Here is a 20,535-nt window from a genome sequence, read left to right on the forward strand (position 1 = left end):
CTTTAGGGGAAAGATGGCAGTGAAAAAAGTATATACTATTTACTTTTTTAATCTTTTGGTTTTTTTAAATATATTTATGTTCAATAACACTTAGATATAATTGAAAGTTTATATTTTAAGAGGGAACTATTAACTTGAATATAATGAAAATCTAAGAAGATGTAAGAATTGATTTATTATACTTAAAACAGGTTAAATGGATCACAAGAGGTCAATTTAAGTATGCTACCATTTCTTTTAATGCAACATAATTATGGTTCAAACATTGCTGTAACAGTCTATTAATATATACCTTGGGTGCTTTTCCAAGTATAAGAAGGCAAACTAAGAGGTCTTTATAAGACAGGTATTAATGTACCAATAATCTATGCCCTTGAGTCTTCATACTTCTTACATTACTATGTTTTTAAAATCATCAATATCGTATGATACATTCTTTGTCTCTAAAATCCAACTCCGAAAATGAATCATAAAGGACAGGAAATATATTATTAATAAAACATTTCAGATTCTAAATACTAAACTCTATTTTTGTAACTTATTTGGTGCTATCATATTTTTACTAATTTTATAAAAAAGGAATAAATTTCTTCCACTTTAGAGTCCACTTGGATGCATTATTTTCCTAAAGAAATTTATAGTACATATTATTAAAAGACAATAACTCATCATAAGAGAATCTTACTATTTCATATTTCTTTTTTCTAAATTTTAACTGTTGCCTGCATCTACACCCCTCTGGTTCTTCCATCTCAGTGCAAAGGTTGTAATTGGGAAATGAATTATTAATCACAAAGGAATCACGAAGGAAGCATCACTGGTGGGCAAAAGGAAACGGTCAAGTCTCTTGGTGGAAATCGCCTGTTAGCTGAACAAGAAGAAAGCATGCCTCAGTCTACAGCTGTTTCTGGGATGCCAGTTGATGAATCTGGTTGGAAAAGCCTGTTACAAAGTTCACATTAGTGTTCCCAGATAAAGAGAAGCAGCTTTTTGCTTTTTAGGTGTCTCAAAGTGTAACAGATGATTTGTTTTCTCTTTCTCTCACAGTTTACAATACTTCGGCAATTCCTATTGGCTTTTTTTCCAAACAAATCCAGAACACACACACGCACACACACAATCTTACTACTTTACTGTTTCCATTGTGCCTCCAACCTTCACTGTCTTTTGCCTGGATTGCTACAATAGCATCCCAGCTGGTCTTCCTGCTTTTACCCTGTGCTCCGCCCCCCCCCGCCCCCCCCCCACCGCCCCAACCTCTGCCACAGTGTATTCTCAACACGATAACTGGGAGTCATCCTGTAAAGGTGTAAAACAAATTATCCGAGTCTACTGCTCAAACCCTTTCACTGGTTTCCCATCTCAGTGAGAATTAAGGTCGAAGTCACTCATCCAATGTGCTATAAGAAGGCCTTATGTTATTAATTGTGTGCAATCACATAACAACCTTACCTCTGCCATCCACTCATCTGCACTGGCCTCCTTGCTATTCCTTAGTCACATGAATCCCCATTAGGGAGTTCACTACCCAGCAGAGTTCAGAGTGTTCTCTTTGACATCTTTTCTGCTTGTTGCCATACCTGATCCAAATAAATCTCCACTTTATACAGAAAACTGTTTTGATCATCCTATTTAAAATTGCAGTCCTTTCTCATGTCCACCATTTCTTTCCACCTTCCTTCTATATTTTATTGTTTTTTTTTTTAATCTACAAAACTTATTGCCTCTAAATACTGTACATAATTACTACTTTTTCATTTGGGTTAGTTTATGACTCCCAAAAGAATGCTATCTACATGAGGACTGTTTTTTTTGTTTTGTTTTGTTTTTGTTTTGGTTTTTCTATTTTATTCACTGCTACAACTTAGTGATTAAAATAATGCACATAACAGAGTAAGTACTAAAATGAACAAACAAACAAACAAACAAACAAAAACAACCCAAACCTGTTAGGACAACCACTTGGAAAGTACTATTCACATTCCATCAGCTTGACTGCAATCAGAAAAACTGATTCTTATCAGTAAATATAGTCGATGGTATTATAAAACAGAGATTCTTAGTACTTTTTATAGCTTAAAAAAAATAATTACCATTGACTCATATTTCCACTGATGGAGACAGTAATACATTATTATTGCATGTTTTCTTATAATTTATAGCTTCTTTTATAGGCATTAACCTTCATGTAAGCCAATTGACTCACAGGTATTGCTGCTGGCAAGTAGGACTTCATAGGCTCCAACAGTATTGCAGCAGACATCAAAGATGCGAAATGAGAAGGGGCGAGGGAAAAAAGAAAAGCAAACGGAGTTGTGTAGCTGCCCATTTTCAGCACAGTAGTACAGAATGTCTATTACTACTCAATCCAAATACTTTTGAGAACATTGCAGAACTTGTCTTAGTTGCCTTATTAATATGTCATGAGGGGACAACATATCACCTAAAAAATATTCACCAGGTGCCTATATTGGACTGGGCAGGCTCATGCGCTACGACAAACAGACTGGAAATACGATGTCTCACATAAAAGTTTATTTTCTTATTGCTGAAGAATGCAGAGAATGTTGAAGGCTAACGGAAGGAGGTAAGGAATGTGGGTGGCTTTAAGCAGGTTGACAAAAAATCACTGTCATTTTCAATAATTGGCTTCTAAGATTACTCTGGTCGTTGTCATTAATATCCTATCCCACCACAAGGGGGGAAAATATAGAAATGGCATATATCACCTTAACTAATATTCTATTGTATAGAACATATTGACATAATCACACTTAACTAAAAGGGAGGCTGAGAAATATTGTTTAGATAGACAGACAGTGCCCACCTGATATGGCAGAAGGAGAGAGTGGATTCTGGTGAATGGCTAACAATATCTGCCTTTGTTCACCAAATATCTGTCCATCCTTCATTTTAAATGTTTCACTAACCACCACCCCCCGCCATCCTCCTCCAAAAGGAGAAAACACAAAGCTTCATTCATTTATTGCATATATTTCACAGTTCAGGATCTCCGCATGATACACACAATCTGCTCCAAGGGGTTCAAAGTGTCTCTAGTGTTCTGGTGACCAATCGAATAAAGACAAGTTTTCTGCCCTTCCCCCTAAAACAAACACAATGTACACTGGTGAAGCAAGGACAGACTAACTGCAATACAAACTCCAATACATAAAATAGGAAAATGGGACAAACGCAAGTCACTAACTCAAATAATGACAGCATCTCAGCAGCCATCATGAGAAACGTTGCCATGATACTCAAGAAAGTTTGTTGATTAGATCACGACTCTCTCTAGGAGGAGATCTTTTGCCCATTGTTCTCTGGCTTCTGGATTTGTTCCAATGTTCTTCCTTGTCCATTATTCACTATGGACACATCTGATGTGGGTGCCTTCAGTGTGAAATGTAAAACACCAGAAATCCACTTCCTTTGGATGCAAGTTAAGGGCTCTGAGTACTGTTTTATAGTTTGAAAGGTCATGGGGTTATTAAGAATAGGTTCATGGTTTCTTTGTTAACACAATTTTCTCAAAAACATAGGTTTCTCAAAAACATAGGTTTCTCAAAAACATATATTTGCTGATAGTCAATACAATGTAGCACTAATCAAATGACTTTGCCTAACAGAGTTCTTAAACTTGCTTTATTTTTCTCTCTCACCTTAATCTTGAGGTCATCTAAAACAATACATTTAGATATAAAATTAACAGATTTATCTTCTACTTTTGGGGATCCAGAAGCTGTTGAATTTTACAAAATTCTTGGTTTCCTCCCATACTTGCTACAAATGACTCAATTCTTGCCTGTGTTCATATCTTGTTAAAAGCAGAGAGGGCAGCCACATTCGGCAACATTTTGGCTGTGTCCAACCAAGCTCTTCCTCTAAAGCTACAAACTAAGCAGGCAAGTGGTCTGCTTTTCAAACCCCAGAGTGACGATTTGGTATAGCCTCTCAGCCAAATATCTAGCTACTTGGAAGAAAAGCAGCCAGAAGTCAACTCTATTCGATATTATAAATTGCTGATGCACTGCATAGTCTCTGGTTCAAAATTGTTGCATTCTAAAATTGCTTGTAATCTCATTGAGGGCAGTAATGGCATCTTAGTATTTTCTAATGTCTGTAACATAGCCCAACACTGGTAATTCATTTCATGGATACTCATTGATAATCTTATGCTTTAAAGAAACACAAATTATAGTCAACTGAGATATTTTCTTATTTTTCCTATCCCATTTTCATCACTTTATAGATTCATGTAGAATAAGACAACAATTAAATTATAGTTCAAATGTAGATGGGAGCAGAAAAAACATTTTCTTCTATGTATGTGTTGATGTTTTCTTTATCATTCATGCAACCAAACTGCCATGAGCCAAGCACTCTCTGCTTAGAATACAATGGTGGTGTGTGTGTGTGTGGTCAAGTGTGCATGTATGCATTTTTAAGACTTTTTAAAAGAATATATTTTAAAGTTAAGGTAGAAATCAATGATTACAAATTGAAACATATATAAATTTCCATTTTATATAAATGATCATTCAGAAGATCATTGATTACTATTAATTATTCACAGAAACCTCAAGTGTTCACACATCCACAGTAAAAGTGCCAGATAGTGTTCTTGCTAGCATTTGGTAAAAAAGTGGCTCTTGATCCAAATATTTTATATTAATTATGATTCTCAGTCATTTCACTTTCTGCTGAGGAGCTAATTGGATCGTCTTGGTAGGTTATGTCAGATTTGGGAATGGCCGCAGTGCTTGGGCCATGGGCTCAAAGAGAAGAACAGACGGCAAGAGAGAACAAGGCATGCTAAACTCTTCCTACCCTAGCGAACAGCAGAGTCCATCAATATAACTTTTAAAATTAATAACTATGTGGCATTAGAATAAGAGTATAGGACCCAGAATAGAACAGCTTCTACTCCCAAAATCTTATCAAGGCAAATAACCTCTCCCCTCTTCTTTAGAGGAAGTCACTAAGTTGGTTCCAATAAGCTATGGCATTTTAAAAAGCTTGACACTAGTTTTAGACATATCTACACCGCATAGACCCATGAGTAATCATAAATTACAGTTCAGTGCTTTAATTATCACTCTGAAAGATATAACAATAACCACCATATAAACAATCAACTTCTCCCTCATTTGTCAATATTTGTCTACTTTATCATCAAACACAGAAAATATATCAATTTTGAAGCAGAGTTGGTATGTTTTCTGTTTTTGATAATAAAGGTGAGTTCTTGACATTGATGGGAATTTTGAAATGAAAAGGATTTTTAGTATTAATCAGAAGCAGTTTTAATCTCTTATATCAGTATTTACTGCATTTCAGTTGAAGGACAGTATTTGAATATAAGAGTTATGAAAAAAAGCCACCAAGTCAAAGTGTTTGAAATCCTTCAAAGCAAGGCTGAATCTTGGGAATCAGTTTTTAACCATAGTTTGGTTTAAACACTATGATTGCTTAAGACATTTGAAGATGTATTTAGAAAGAGCAACAACCCCATTAGGATCTTCATCTAAGCCAAAGGTGATACAAATTAAAATTAGATACTAGTGTTAAAGTTTCAGTTATATGAGATGAATAAGTCCTAGAGATCTACTGGGCAGCATAGTACCTATAGTTATCTCATATGGTATACTTAAAAATTTGCTAAGAGGCTAGATCTTTTATTAAGTGTTCTTATCACATAATAATAATAATAATAATAATAATAATAATAATAACAACAACAACAACAACAACAACAACAACATAATACAGAGGGTGGGAGAAAACTTGTGGAGGTGATGGTTATATAGATGGGTGATGATCTCATGGGTGTATACTTATCTCCAAACTCATCGAGTTGCATACATTGACTATTTACAGCTTTTTGTATGTCAATCATACCTCAATAAAGTAGTTTTTAAAAATTGCAATAATCTATTACAATAAATATTTATAAAATTTGATCATGTAATAGGAAACATAAAATTAAGAATTGAATATGATTGATTACTTCAGATAACTGGTACCCATACGAGAATTAAAATATACCTTAAATTGTCACTATTTTAGCTAGAAATTAGTCTAACATGCATTATTCAGAGCCATGTTTTCTCATACAGAGTATTCTAGCATTATTTAGTTTTATCTTTATAACAAGATGGATTATGCTAGTTGTCCATTAATGTCTTGTCAAGGTCTAGTCAGGATACAGAAATTACACCTATAATTTTAACATTAAGGATTTTATACATGGAATTGTTAATTGTGTATAAAGTTATTTACTAGGTAACTAAAAAGAAAAAAAGAAAACCTTAGGGTATCAAGGAAAAAGCAACTGCAGGGAGGAGCTGCCCCCTGTAGGGCTGAGTGAACAAGGGGAATAGGGTGGCATTACTGAACTGAATCTTGAAGAGAGGCGCCCGTGGAGCTGAAACTCAGTGCTCCACGTGGGGGCACTTACTTTTCTGCTGGTCTTGGAGTTCTACAACTCAGCGGAGGAGCCATGCAGAGCTGGGAACACAGACCTCTGAGAAGAGGGCACCTAATTGCTGGGGCTACTGTCTTTGATGACAGCATCATGTACCTGTTTCTGCTGGCACTGAAAGAACTGACAACTGGATTCAGCTACTGTAAGAAAGAACTGCTGTTACTGAGGTAAAGTATTGCTTGGATGATGACCACTGGAACTTCAAGTTCAAAAGAAGCCCAGAGGAAGGACACAGAAAGAATCAAGTCCCCTTTCCCTCCTGTGGTCTTGCAGTCTCCTACAAACAACATCTACGGCTCCACTTTACTTGCCCTTTGTCTAAATATGTTACCTGCTGTTCAATAAAAAGAGAAAGTTTGTTCAGGGTACCTGGTTTTACACATGACCTCAAAGCAACAGTGTGCACCTTTAAAGCGAGCCCATCTTTTTCTTACAAAATAAACTACAACGGCTCAGTGAAAACTGTTTGCCTAAAATCTTAGGAGCTATTATCACTTATATTAGGAATCTGGGCATTGGTCAATAAATAAGCAATCAGAAGTGTAACTGATGATTTTCTAATACCTTAGCTAGCTGAAGCATTCATGACATTTGATAGTAGCTCTTAATAGCCTATTTGTATACCTAACATGATGTAATAATCATCCAAATATACATGAATGAGGTTTTTTAACACTGTAAATATATTTGTCTTGAATTTGATCAAAATGGAAACCTTTTATATTCATATAAAATTATATTGGACTTTCTTTTGATTTGTGAACTGCCAAGAAGGATTTAATTTTGGAAAATATTATATTAAAATTAAGCACAAGCAATTTCTTCCACTATATTATCAAACAATTTGATAATACAGAGAGTTGGCAATCTTGTGAAAGGGAGAACTGAAACCTAACTCTTTAATGTAAGTATTTGTTTTTATCTTGCTTAAAACAAACAGCTTTTCGATGGAGCAATTCTAATCTTATTACATAGGCTTGACCTTACATAGGCTACATTTAGAAAGGACTCATTATATCAACAAAGATTAAAAGAATTAGAAATGGATTTCACAGGGATTATTTAAATAGCTCTGTATAATTTTATCAATGTGTTTTTTTTTTTTAAATGTTTCTCAGTGGTTGCATAGGGAGAAAAAAAAACATTACCAATGTATATTTATCAACATATGGGGTTAATAATGTTCAAAGTGCTTCTTACCTATTAACATCCCAGATTTTACTGGTGGTATCCAATGAGGAAGAAGCCACAAAGTCACCACTGGAGTGCCACGCGCAGGACCATACTGCATGGTAGTGTCCTTCAAAGGTCAAAATGCAGTTGCCTTTAGACAAGTCCCACAACTTAACTGTAGTGTCACCACTTGAAGTAGCCAACTTGTTTCCACTATTGGCAAAAACATAAAAAGGTAATTTGTTAAAAAAAAAAAACTATTTACAATATATTTTTGAATTGTATTCTGTAATTTGTATGTGTGTATGTGCATGTGTGTGTGTGTGTGTTTCTGAGTTATTTTTACTTTTAATGGCATATCCAAATGCCTGAATGTTAAGTCTACACAAATAGATCCTTACTTGTACTTGTATTTAGTAATTCAAGTTGATGAGAAAAATTGCTATTGCACTTTCTAGATTAATTCTTCCACATTCTTTGACATTAATTTATTAAATCAGTATATATATAATATGTATATTAGCATATTAGCATGTGTTGGGTTCAGGGTTATGTGTTAGGGTCTGTGGATGATCTAGCCTCAGAATGCTGACAACTTAGATGTGGGCTAAGATAATTTCAAAAAAATAACACAATACAACTTTGCTTATATTTGTATTAATTAAATGCTCTAGAAGTATAGTTTGGAAGATGAAGGGAAAAGCGAATCATAAATGAGGGAGCTTTTGAGCTAGATCTTGAGAGATGAAAGATTTTGAAATGCTGGGTGCTTGAGGAAGAATCATTAGATTTTCCATTTAGGTCATTAGTAGATGTCAAAGAAAAAAAGGCTGTAGCTTTCAAGTGGTGGATACATGAGCTAGTTTAAGAAATGAGAGGGTGTCAATGACATAAGCAGATACATCTGTGTTTGTTCTGTTAAAACATCAACTGCAAGAAAATTTCAATACCATCTTCTTCACATCCTCCTGCATCGCCTGATCCTTCTATGTGATCTGTTAGTAATATTTCTTTCACTGAATATAATAAACTGCTTACTTGCCGTCCTTCCCTGTGTTTTTTTTAAAAGAAAACTGCTTTTCTTCTCCCTGTTTCTACAGCATCAAATATTAACGACTGACCAAATGACATGCTCAGTAAATGTTTCCAGAATAAATATTTAAGTGAATGAATGAAGTAATGCTATAAGTGAAGAGGAAAAGATGCCTAGTATTTCTAAGAGGAAAAATGGCAGGATCAAGATGAGTGTTGTTTTGCTTTTTTTTTTTTTTTTTTTTGGCTTATTTTTATGCGGAGGGAATTAAATGGGTATGTGCAAAAGAGAAATAAGTTCTGTGGAGGGAGAGCTTAAGGGTGCTGCAGGGAAGGTGGGTTATAGAGCGAGGAAGTTCTCACTGAAGTTATAAAAGGACATCTATTTTGTTTTTCAAATTAGCACAGTTGAAATAATTACTGTATTACAGGGAGTCCTTTACTAATAGGTAGATATTAACAGCTGTCCTTTGCTGCTGATTTTTGTTTGTATATATGTTTCATATTCAAAATTGTAATTTTTTATATTAAAGACCAAATAATACATTTTTTTTCTATAAATATCCAAACAAACATAAAAATTCATTATAATTTAACCATGCCTCTTTCTCAAATCTTTCTGGTGGGTTAGCATGAAATCGTGGACATTAAGTCTTGCTCTAGGATAATAATTGCTTTGGTATATTTCTGCCTGTGGCTGAAAAATCCTTTTGGACAAGTTTTACATACTTCTCTCTTGCTTTAAACAATGTGACAAGAGAAACGAAAATCACATCATGGGGCTCCACCCTCATGACCCCATCTAAACCTAATTATCTCCCAAAGGTCCTACTTCCTTATACCATCACATCAGGGGTTATGGCTTCAACACAAGAATTTAAGGGGGGGCACAGACATTCAGTCCATAACACGAGAAAAGTTAAGAAATAGGGATGATAGAAAAAAAAGTATATTTTCCTTATCAAAGCCTCAAAAGAGAACAGCTATAAAGGGATACATGCAATACTCAAAGAACTGAAGGTTGAGAATTTACAGAAACTACAAAATTTAAGACTTAGAACCATAGATTCAGAAAGAAAAATATAAACCAAGCAGGATAAACAGTGTACATAAAAAAAAAAAATCTTCACTTAGACAAATAAATCTCTTCTAAGACTGGAAAAAAAAAAGGGGGGGGGAGAGGTCTTTCAAGATAAAAATCTATTAAGCCAGATACTAAAAATATTTTACAAAAGTATAGTGTCATTCTTTTCAAAAATTTTTTTTTTTTTTTTGGTTTGGGAATTATTTATTTTTTATAAAAAAAATGTTATTTATAGTATCATAATTTTTTTGCAGCTTATGAATAGTCCACAAATAAATCATGTCAAACTTGTGTGGATCAAGCCAATTCATAGTTTGCAAAAAGTAAGCAATTAGTATCAATTATATTTTGAAATATTTTATATTTCCTGTAATTGCTTTAGCTCACGTTTTCCATGGTCTTTAAGCAAATTATTAACATTTTTCAGACTTTAGCACATAACTGCAAAAACATTAGCATTTGTTACTTCTGAAAATGACTTTGGTTTTGAGAATTGAATACATAACAGGTTTCAGATTGATGCTAATTACTTGATTCTAAAGAAATGGGCTCAAGAGTCTCCTGAGAGATGGGTGGAGCAGAAAGGCTCAATGCCTTTTTTGTCACAAAATAGGAAGTGGAAAGTAGGAAAGCAAGACAACTTGATTGCTTTCTCACTCAGCTCTGCTAGACGACCCACGTGAACTTGGACAGGCCATTTAACATACATATTTAACATCTCTGAAATTTGTTGTCTTTATTTGGAAATATGGATGATAAGTTCTATTCCATATAACTAAAAGTGTTGTTTTAAAGATCGATGATTCTTACAAAGCACATTTTAATTCTAGGCACTACTCAAACTTATGATTTTTTTAAAAGTTATCTTGTGATCTCTAGTTCAGTTTTTATATGGAATTGATTATCCATATATTTAAATAGTGGAATAGAATCATTACTACCACTAGATTGCAGTCTCATCTACCTGTGTCTATCTACTCAATAAGACTATTTAAATTTATAAAAGGACTATCAGTTACAATGTTCTCAGTTACCATAGACTAACCACCAATACATTATTTTATGAAGGAGAATGACATGTACCACAACCTAATTAAATATTTCACTCACTGTCTTTGCATAGGCAAAAAGTATAATTTTGGTTTCACAGAGTTCATAAATGATTATATATAAAAAGCTCACATTTAGAATTTAGATTACCTTAAAAATATTAAGACACATTTGAGATACATTTAGTGCGCCCAGTTTGAGAGAGTCTACAAAACTTTAATTAAAAGTTAAAAGAGAAGGGTTGAAAATGCTTTACACAGGTTACTCTAAACCTTTTCCCTTTGACAGCTGCTGGCTGCATAACATACATAATTTAGGGTTTCATATATAAACAAGTTCTGTATAGCAAGATATCTTGTTATAAAAAAAAGAAAATATAGAATTCTAAACTACTAATTCTAAAACTACTAATATGTTACTAGTTCTTTTTATTCTGTTGAATCTTTCCTGTTAATGTAGTTGTTTACATTGTACATACAGAAGAACAGAAATTGGTGTGTTAGTTTGTGAAACTTTACGTGAAAATCATGTCATCCTGGAAATAAGATAGAGACACCACTAGATTGCCTTCAAACTTTTAAGTAGCAATTTAAATCTTTGGGATTATTTTATTATTTAGTTTTCTTATTGCTTTAACATGATTCTGCATATTCTCTAGTTGTCAGCCATATATATGTTTGCAAGTGACATATCAAAACTGAACATTCTTGAAAATCATAATCTTAGCTAATCATAATATTTTAATATGTAATCGTGATTACTCAAATACTATTCTCATCTTTTTTAAATTGAGCTTCTATGCATACTTTAGGTTTTTTGTCTGGGAAAAAATTTTCAGGATATTAAATGTAAATGTTTTCAGTTATCTCGAGACCCCTAGATTTGGTACTTTCTTATCACTTTCTTTCTTTTTACCCGATGTTCTAGGCGGAGCAGAGCACGAAGTACAGGGCACAGGCCCTGAGAAGGGCATGAGTTGCTCAAGAAGCTGAAAGGTCAGTGTGGTAATGGGGCAGGAGGCGGAATGGGGGGTGGTGGTGACCAGGGAATGGACATGTCAGAATGGAGATCTGAGGAGTAGGAAGGGCCAGATCATTCGGGGACTTAATTGGCAATGGTGAGGTTTTGGGAGTTAGCCTAAGTGCTAAGAGATTTCAAGACACAGAAGATTCACTTGTCTGTTTCACAGTTTGTGCAGATACTATACTAGACAACCAATCCAGCATCCCTCTGTGTTTTTCAAACACACCAAGCAGGCTCCCTTCAGAACATCTGCACACACTTCCTTTGGCACTAGGATGCTATCCCCTCTGGTTACTCCTGTGGCTTGTTCTATGACTTCATTCAAAGTCCTTTGCTTCAACTTTACCTTATCATGGAGGGTATCCCACTTAAAATATTATATCACCCCGACTATGCCTGTCCTCATTTCCCTTCTCTGTATTATTTTACTCTATATCATTTATCACCATATGTTAAGCTATATCACTTATTTTATTGATTGTCTCTCTCTCTCTTTCTGCCAATAGACTGTAACATATATGAAGGCTTTAACTCACTGTTACATCCTAGCATTGTACTTAGCACATAAGGACCCTCAATAAATAGCTGTTGAATCTATGAATTAATGAATGAAACACAATTATGAAAATGACACAGCCCCTAAAGTCCTATTTCTAATGGATAATTCTTCAGAGTTTATAAATACAAAGAAAAATGTAGGCAAATGGATCTTGTGGCCCATTTTACCACTGCATACCTTATTTGGATATTTACTTTCTTAAAGAAGCTTTACTCTATGACATAATAAATTATTTCCTTTTAAATTTTGCCTGTCTTTCTATACATATAAAATTTCAAATCATGTTGAATGATATTATCACATAGCCTCAAGAAAATAGCATATCTCCTATCTACCTCATATCTTTTTTGGAAAAATGCAATCCATAAGTACATTCAGTGAATAAATAATTATCTTATATAAAGTAAGTAGCAGGAATAATACATCTCCAATTCCTAGTGAAAAGTCAACCTCATTGCGTCTTTAGAGCATCACAATAGTGCATTTAATAGAGTTAAGTCAGTATAACAAATTCTAAGCATCAGGTCAGAATTATTCCCGTAGCCTCCTAACTGCTTCTGCCCTTGTCCCTCTACAATTGGCTTTTATTACAGAAGCCGAAAAGATCCTGTTCATTCTGCAACTCTGCTCAAAACCTTCCAATGGTTTTTCATGTCCCAGAGTAAAAACTAAAATCCTAATGATGAAATAAGGCCCTCCATGAGCCAGTCACCTAACACCTGCCTCGTTACCACTCTGATCTTTTCTCCTACTACTCTTCCCCCCGCTCTCTACTCTAGCTATGAAATGCCTTTGTGCTTGCTGTTCTTTCTTCCAGGAATATTCTCTTCCAAAAAAACCAATGACTGATTCAGTCCCTTTCTTCAGGACTTTACAGAAAGACACATCAAGGAGACCTTTCTAAAATGCACTCTCGCCGGTGACTATGCATTTTTTTTTTCAGCAGCACTTATCGCTATTAACTTAGTATGTGTTTTATTTATATCTCTTGTTTATTATCTGTTCTCCTCAAGCTCTCACAGTTCTGTAGGCCTCTGCTGTATCTAGTTCTTTACTATTTGGTATATCCACAGATAACAAACGCCTTTAATTTAGGTTCTGTACCCTACCTGAATCTAGTTCTTACAAAAACATTTTACTAAGAGCCTCAATTCCACCATCTTGCAGAGTTTAAAATTATCATCTCTCTAGGCCTAAAATGTGAAGATCCAGCTATTGCCCCTCTTTCCATGAAGTTCCGGGAGATGCTTTATTTTCATTTAGACCAGGATCCAGGCCTCTTTCTCAAAGCACCAGAGGCACGGCTTTTCCAAATCCCTCGTCTGGCCCTGTGTTCACATGGTCCAAAGGGCAGAGGAGCTACTCTTGACTAAGAATGATTCTTTTTTTTGCTCTGTACAGCAGGCCTTCTCTATATTCCCACTTGCCTTGCACATCACCAGGTCTGCTTACATATCGAAGAAATGTTTACAATTCAACTTCTTCTATTGTGGTTGGGTTTCTACCACCCAGTTCTGTGCTATACTTAGATTAGTGCGTGTACCAGGGATACGAAGGATGTGAAGGATATAAATTACACATATTCCTCATATTTCATTATTTTTTCTTTGGATTAAATTATGAAAATTAGATGGTTGTATATTCAGAGATCACTTTTTCTACTTCCTATTCACCACCATAGAGTTGCTTTTACTAAATTACCTGTGGTCCAACACTGTAATAGGGAAAGTTATAAGGTATAACACTATTAAAATTCGTATTATTGAAAGATTGATGTTGAGGCTATTGCTCAATAGATTACTATTCTGCAAGAGTATACTTTTAAAAATGAACCCAGTGACGAAATGCCATCGCATCCTTAATAGCAAAAGTCATTGTGCTGCTACTGAAAGCCTGAGATGATTTCTTTTAAGGACAATGAAAATCACATAGCTGACTAGGGAAACTTCTTTCCTCTGATTGCTGGAATACTTAGTTCCAAAGCTGAATCCCTCCTCCAGAAAAACAAAACAAAACAAAAAGAAAAACAGCACTATGTTATGGCTTTTATTCATTAATAATTTGTCCAATAGCCAACATCTAGTAGAAAAGATTTAAGGTAAATTACATGCATTTTATGTATTATGTTGATGCCTAGCTTCATTTTATTTTAAAATTTAATTTAAAACTCACTAATTGTGCTATGTGCTCGAGACATAAAGATAATTGAAATAACTCTGCCCTCAAGGGAAGCATAGTCTAATAGGTTATGCAAACATACGACCAATTAATTATACTATTTTCGTAAGTGTTTTAATACATGAGGTGCAGGATAGAGTGATAGGACAGAGAAGGGCATAATCAATTTTCTAGGTATGGAGGGCAGTCACGAAAGTTTTAAAAAAGTGAATACATCTGAAAAAAATCTACGTGTGTAAGTAGGTGTTAATATGAACAGAGGGAAGGAAAATGATGTGTTCAGACTGTGGAAACTGGGATGTATTCAGAGATTTTTTAAAAGCATATTCCATTTAAAAAGAAAAGAATAATGAAAAATTAGTGGGAATAGATAAACAGTCAAATAATAAGAGGCCCTTTCTATAGTCCTAAAGAGTTTTAATCTGTAGGCTCTGAGGAGAGACTAAAGAGCATTGAGAGGAGGTTGAAAAGTAACCAGATACTAATTTTAAGTTGATAACTCTGGGAACATGATAAAGACCAGATTGTTGAATAAAGAGCAGATAATATGTTAAGAGAATTGATAGTGATTTCTATTATAGGCTTGTGTTTAATTATTGAACTTAATAATTTTGAGAGCTATGCCTTGTATAATCACAGTCATTCCCAGATTTTGGTGAATGACTCTCGAGGCTAAATCTAAGTTCAACATTTGTCTTTTTCACTTAGCTAAAAGATTTTCAAGTCTAAATAGTAATAACCGGGGACATGTCATTTTCCCAGGAGAAAGCCCACCTCCCCCACTGTGATGCTGCTGCTTCTCTACCTTCTTTTGACCCCGATCTGACTTACTGAAAATCTTGAAAAGTAGATTTTTTTCTATGTACTCTATTCTGACTTTCAGGAGTACATAGTAACCAAAATATGTAAGTGTAATACCAAGTTCAAGTCTTAGGAGAATTGATATGACTAAATATTCAAGGTCAATACAGGTAGGACAAACATTTCATCATCCACAGTCAATGATTAAATGCAGAATGGAATTACTATTTTAGCAGCCTCTTCTTGGACACTAAGAGTTGTTGCACAAAGCCTCCGTAAGACAAGAAGTACAGTAAACATGGGACAATATTTTCCAAATAATTATCCTCTATACTCAGTCTGGAAAATGCAATTATAAAAAATATATATTTTCTTTGCATGTTTGGGGAGGAATACTCAATCTTGGACTCAGATTTTTTTCATGATCCATATCTGCTAAAGCCACTCTGTTTGAAAGTCTTATAATGAACATAAGGAGGATATATCTATGGTACCAGAAGCAACATGCCTCTGTTTCTGGTATAAATTAAGGCCTTTTTAAATAATTGGCGGTATTATAATGACAATTGGGATACACTCAAAACTAGCTTAGTAAAAGCACATTCATGTATCACAGAATTCTAAAATCTCAAGGCTAGAAAAGCTCTAAAATCCATCTAATCTAATCATGCATCCCTCATTTAATTATTTCTACTGATATTCTATCATTTTATTGCCCATTCTTCTAATTAAAACTTTTAGTAACATGAAACCCAGTTCATTTAGTTTTGAGTAGCTCTGTTATAAAGTCTTCCTTTTACTTAAGCTTATTTTCTTCTATATAAAACTTGCCCTCATTAAAGTTAGTTATAATCCTTGGCATCGTTCAGATTTCAAAATATCACTCTTTCACCCAGTAGCCTTCGGAGTAGAGGAGGGAAGCTATGTGTCCTAGAAATGACAATCTATTCATCTCCTTTATCACTCAAATATTTTTCTCCATGCTACTTCTACTTTAGAGGTACACAAAATTTTAAGAATCTGTACATCCACTCTATCTCGACTTATAATTGGCCTGTTTCTATTGAACAGGGCATATATTTCCACTATTATAATCTAATCTTATATTCTATCTCTTTAAATCTTGGTAATAAACATAAGATCATATGCATTTTCGTATATTAAAATATGAGTTACTTTTTAAAATTTCCATTCTCTAAGGCATTACTTTCTCTTATTCTTTCACTAATTACTTTTCGTGTTTCATTTTTGATTGCTATTTTTCTTCCCACAACAGACTTATCTTTTCTAATGACCAGCCTCACAGTCAGGTTGAAGTTTTCTTGATAAGCTCAATTTGTTTCAGGACAAACAAAGCTGTTTCTAATAGCCTGAGCTACACTGTATTTCTACCTGGGAACTCAACTGAGCATTTCAGTTTATGAAGTCCTATTTTAGGAATTTAAACTTCATTAATTAAAATAATGTTTAAAGTCAGCTGTTTACCTCTCATGTCCCTCTATCCTTGCAAGTGTAGATAAAAGAAGGAAGTAGTGATAATAACACAAATGTTACAAAGTCTTCTAATTTCCTGTCAAAGATTTTATAATCACTAAAATGTTTTGCTGGTCTTTCTGACCGTTATTGGTTTCACCATAAAATCAGTAGAGTGGATAGGGGATTCCCCATCATCTTTCTAATAAACTCTAGAGGAATAGCACAGATTCCAACTAAATTTTCTGTCTTTATAGATCAGATATCCTTTACCAGACCACACCATTCACCAAGGAATTAATAGACATCAGGGTAGGTATTAATTCATTTTCTAATGTGAATTCTACATCTCTAGCTTTACAAATATTAGTAAATTGGCTCCTTTATATGTTATACTAAATTTAGTTCTCATTAGTTCTTAATTGTTCTGGAAATACGGTAAACTAGAGTATTAGCAGAATTCATGCTCTAGTTATGTCTTCTCCATTTAAAAGTTTTGTGGCTTGCGAAATTGTCTTTCTGAAGATTAGTATTGTCATTAGTAAAAGGAAGAAATGATATCTTTCTACTCTGACTCATTAGTGTGGATCAAACTAAGGATTTTTGCCAAAATATAACCCACAAAGCAGTCATGGGCACTAAGAAGTGAAATTTGTGTATATGTCTATAAAAACCTCTAAAGGGTTGTCACTTGCATAGAACATGCTGCCTTAAAGAAACAAATAGTAAAAAAAAAAAAAAAAAAAAAAAAAATCAGTGGAAAGAAATGTATTGTTTTTATAGAAGAATAATTGCTCTTGTCGCCATCTTCCAGGAAGTCAACATTTCTTCCCAGAAAAGATGAGATTTTGTGAGCAGGATAAAAAATGTGACCCCCCACCATGCGATCGCTCCATTCAAGTACTAAATTTCTGGCTATGGAACAGTCAGCTACAACAGAAGCTGGAATTAGAAATTAGATGTACGTCATTTGAAGATATGCATTAGCACACTGTGAAAAGAGTTCAGTGACTGGGAGTGACCCACTAGAGCTACGAACAAGTTTTAGCCTGAGACTAACAACAGACAGCATGACACTTGAAGGAAGAAATCTTTAAAAAATAAAATAGTATAACACTGAAAGTTTAAGGAAATGCACGTGAGTATGTACAAACAAAAAGGGAATCATATTTTTAAAGATATTACAAAAAACCAAGTCATATATATATATATATACACACACACACACATATAAAATAATTGGATGTAAAGAAAATAATGAGGTTTCAGTTTTACAATAGACTGTTTACTAATAACTAATTATTTTTTATAGCTCATATGCATTTACTCACTTTTCAAATCCTGAACACTACTTCCTTGGTGCAAAGAAATAATTGAACGTCACTGAGAAATACAATAAGATTACTGAAAGGAAAATATCACTTACTAATATGATCTTTTGGGTATAACATGACAGTTTTTTTACTTAATTTTCACATTTCTGTATTCATGGTTTTTCCCACACACAGCCTGTGGATATTTAACAATGTACTGAAGTCATTAGCTTAGAAATTTTCTAAAAAGTGTCCCTCTCACTAAACTTGACTTAGAAGGCTTGAAACTGCTTAAGTGGTTTGAAGGATGCCCATTTATGGCTGATATTCGTCTGTTGAACTTTATCTCAAATTATACAACTTTCAGGAAGACAATTACAAAGCAAATTAATGATCTCAATGTATTCATATTACAATTATTCTATCTGTATATACTAACTGTCACACTATAAAATTACTCATTGACAATTTCTCTTTTCAAATAGAGTGCAGGGGATTTTTAATATTTTTATATTCAGAGGATATGAAACCCTTTACAACCATGTAGTATTATATTTGGGAACAAAGTGTAAATAATTCACAGATTAGAAGCTTTCCATGAAAACGTTTCTATATCATTATTTTTCTCAAACTTTCAGATTTAGTAGAGTACTATACATACGTAGATGTTAAATGTTAAAAAAAATAAGACATGTTTCAGGAGACATTTTGTTCTCAGAACTATTCTTTTCTCTAACCTGAAAGATACTCGATTGGAAAAAATATCTATTTTGCTGCTGTAAGAAGTATCATAATCATAAGCACAAGCTTTCCTTGATAGTTTAATATAATAACTATGGCTGAATAACACTTCCAAGGTTTTCTTAGAGTGATAAAATACACAGAACAAATACTTTACATGGGAGTTTAGGTATCATTTAAGTGAAATGTTCTATATTAAGGTGATTTAAGTTGCTGCTTTATACATAAAGTTACAATGTTTTGTTTGTTTTTACAGGTAATTTTGACATATTTTGGATGCAAATTTTTTTTATCTTTGCGCAGTGAAATGTATTGACATTGTGATCAAAATGCAAAATTGTTCAAGAATTGGAGACATTACTCGTGAAATTTATAATCCAAAGACATTTAAGGTATAGTCTTTAAATCCCTTACAGTTCTTTATAAATATTTTATTGTGCTTTAAAATTAGTGAAGAAAAAAAAGGACAAATGTTAAAGTAAAAATACACTATATTATTATAGGTTAGTCATACAAATAGTATTTCAATATTATGAAGTGGGTTTTATTTTGTTTTGTATATTAGCATTTTCTCATTATAGGAGTAAGGGAAGAAATGTTTTCCTCCAGATGTGCATTTGTAATATAGTCTAGTGAGTGTCTCTCTAGAATCGTTAGGAATGATTTGGCCTTACCCTCAGTAACTCTGTCTCTCTTGCCTGACTCTCAATCAAGACCTTACTCTAAATATAATTAATTTTGTTTTAGATTTTATGGTTTATAGATGATTTGAATACATGTTAAAAAGTTTGCCTGAAAGGAACTATTTCTCTAATATAGAATTTAGATCAAATCTTCACTTTAATTTAGCAAATAAACCAATAACAATTCTATATATATGCATGCACATATTTATTATTTAATTTATATTTACATGTGAATTTAAGTTAACTAATAACAATCTAATGATTATAAAATACATAGTATATTATTTACATGCAAAATATAATATCCATTACATATTTATTTGTCTAAAGAACTAACAGCTAAGATTGAGACAATTCTCTTGTAGTGCCAATCATCAAAGAATAGCCTTAAATGAGTACCATTTTAGAACTAGTGTTTAATCTAATTTTTTATTGTGATGATGACTTAAATAGCACCTCTCAAAAATAGACAGAAATGGTCAAGCTGATGAAAGTTCTAATTAAATATCTGAAAACTCTGGCATGTAAATGAGGGACAAATGAATAATATACTAACAAATATAATTCCTAAAACAAAAGAATAAAATATTTCCATTAAGATCTCACAATAAAAATAAATATCTAATGACAATACTAAAATGTAACTGCACTGAAGACATCTAAATACATGGAAAAATTAATTTTAAAAGAGCATTTTCAGTAGGGACTTTGATAGAAAATAAAAGCACTGTTAAACAAATTCCATGGAAAAATAAAGAAATCACAGATTATCCTGAGTTTCTCTAGTGGAAGAGCCTGTGGTCAGATATACACAGTGGTGAGATAAGAAGAAGGAAATGAGCATTTCTCAAGGAAGTAGGCATTTCATAGAGCTTAAAATGACCAGAAAATCTCCATGTTTTATTCATATTTCAGAGAGACACACCCGAGTATAA

The 20,535-nt window shown here is 33.5% G+C and overlaps 1 protein-coding gene across 4 annotated transcripts in view; it reads right to left on the reverse strand.

Moving 5' to 3' along the window:
* SPAG16 (sperm associated antigen 16) overlaps positions 1–20,535 on the reverse strand; it is a 695,163-nt gene that overhangs the window by 320,529 nt on the left and 354,099 nt on the right. For all 4 annotated transcript variants that reach the window (XM_016150047.2, XM_016150046.2, XM_016150049.2 and 1 more), the window contains one exon: positions 7,688–7,873. In XM_016150047.2, coding sequence (XP_016005533.2) covers positions 7,688–7,873 — 186 coding nt within the window. The remainder of the gene's footprint in view (positions 1–7,687; positions 7,874–20,535) is intronic.

This window comes from Rousettus aegyptiacus, unplaced genomic scaffold, assembly GCF_014176215.1.
Source record: "Rousettus aegyptiacus isolate mRouAeg1 unplaced genomic scaffold, mRouAeg1.p scaffold_m13_p_2, whole genome shotgun sequence".
NCBI classification, from domain to species: domain Eukaryota; kingdom Metazoa; phylum Chordata; class Mammalia; order Chiroptera; family Pteropodidae; genus Rousettus; species Rousettus aegyptiacus.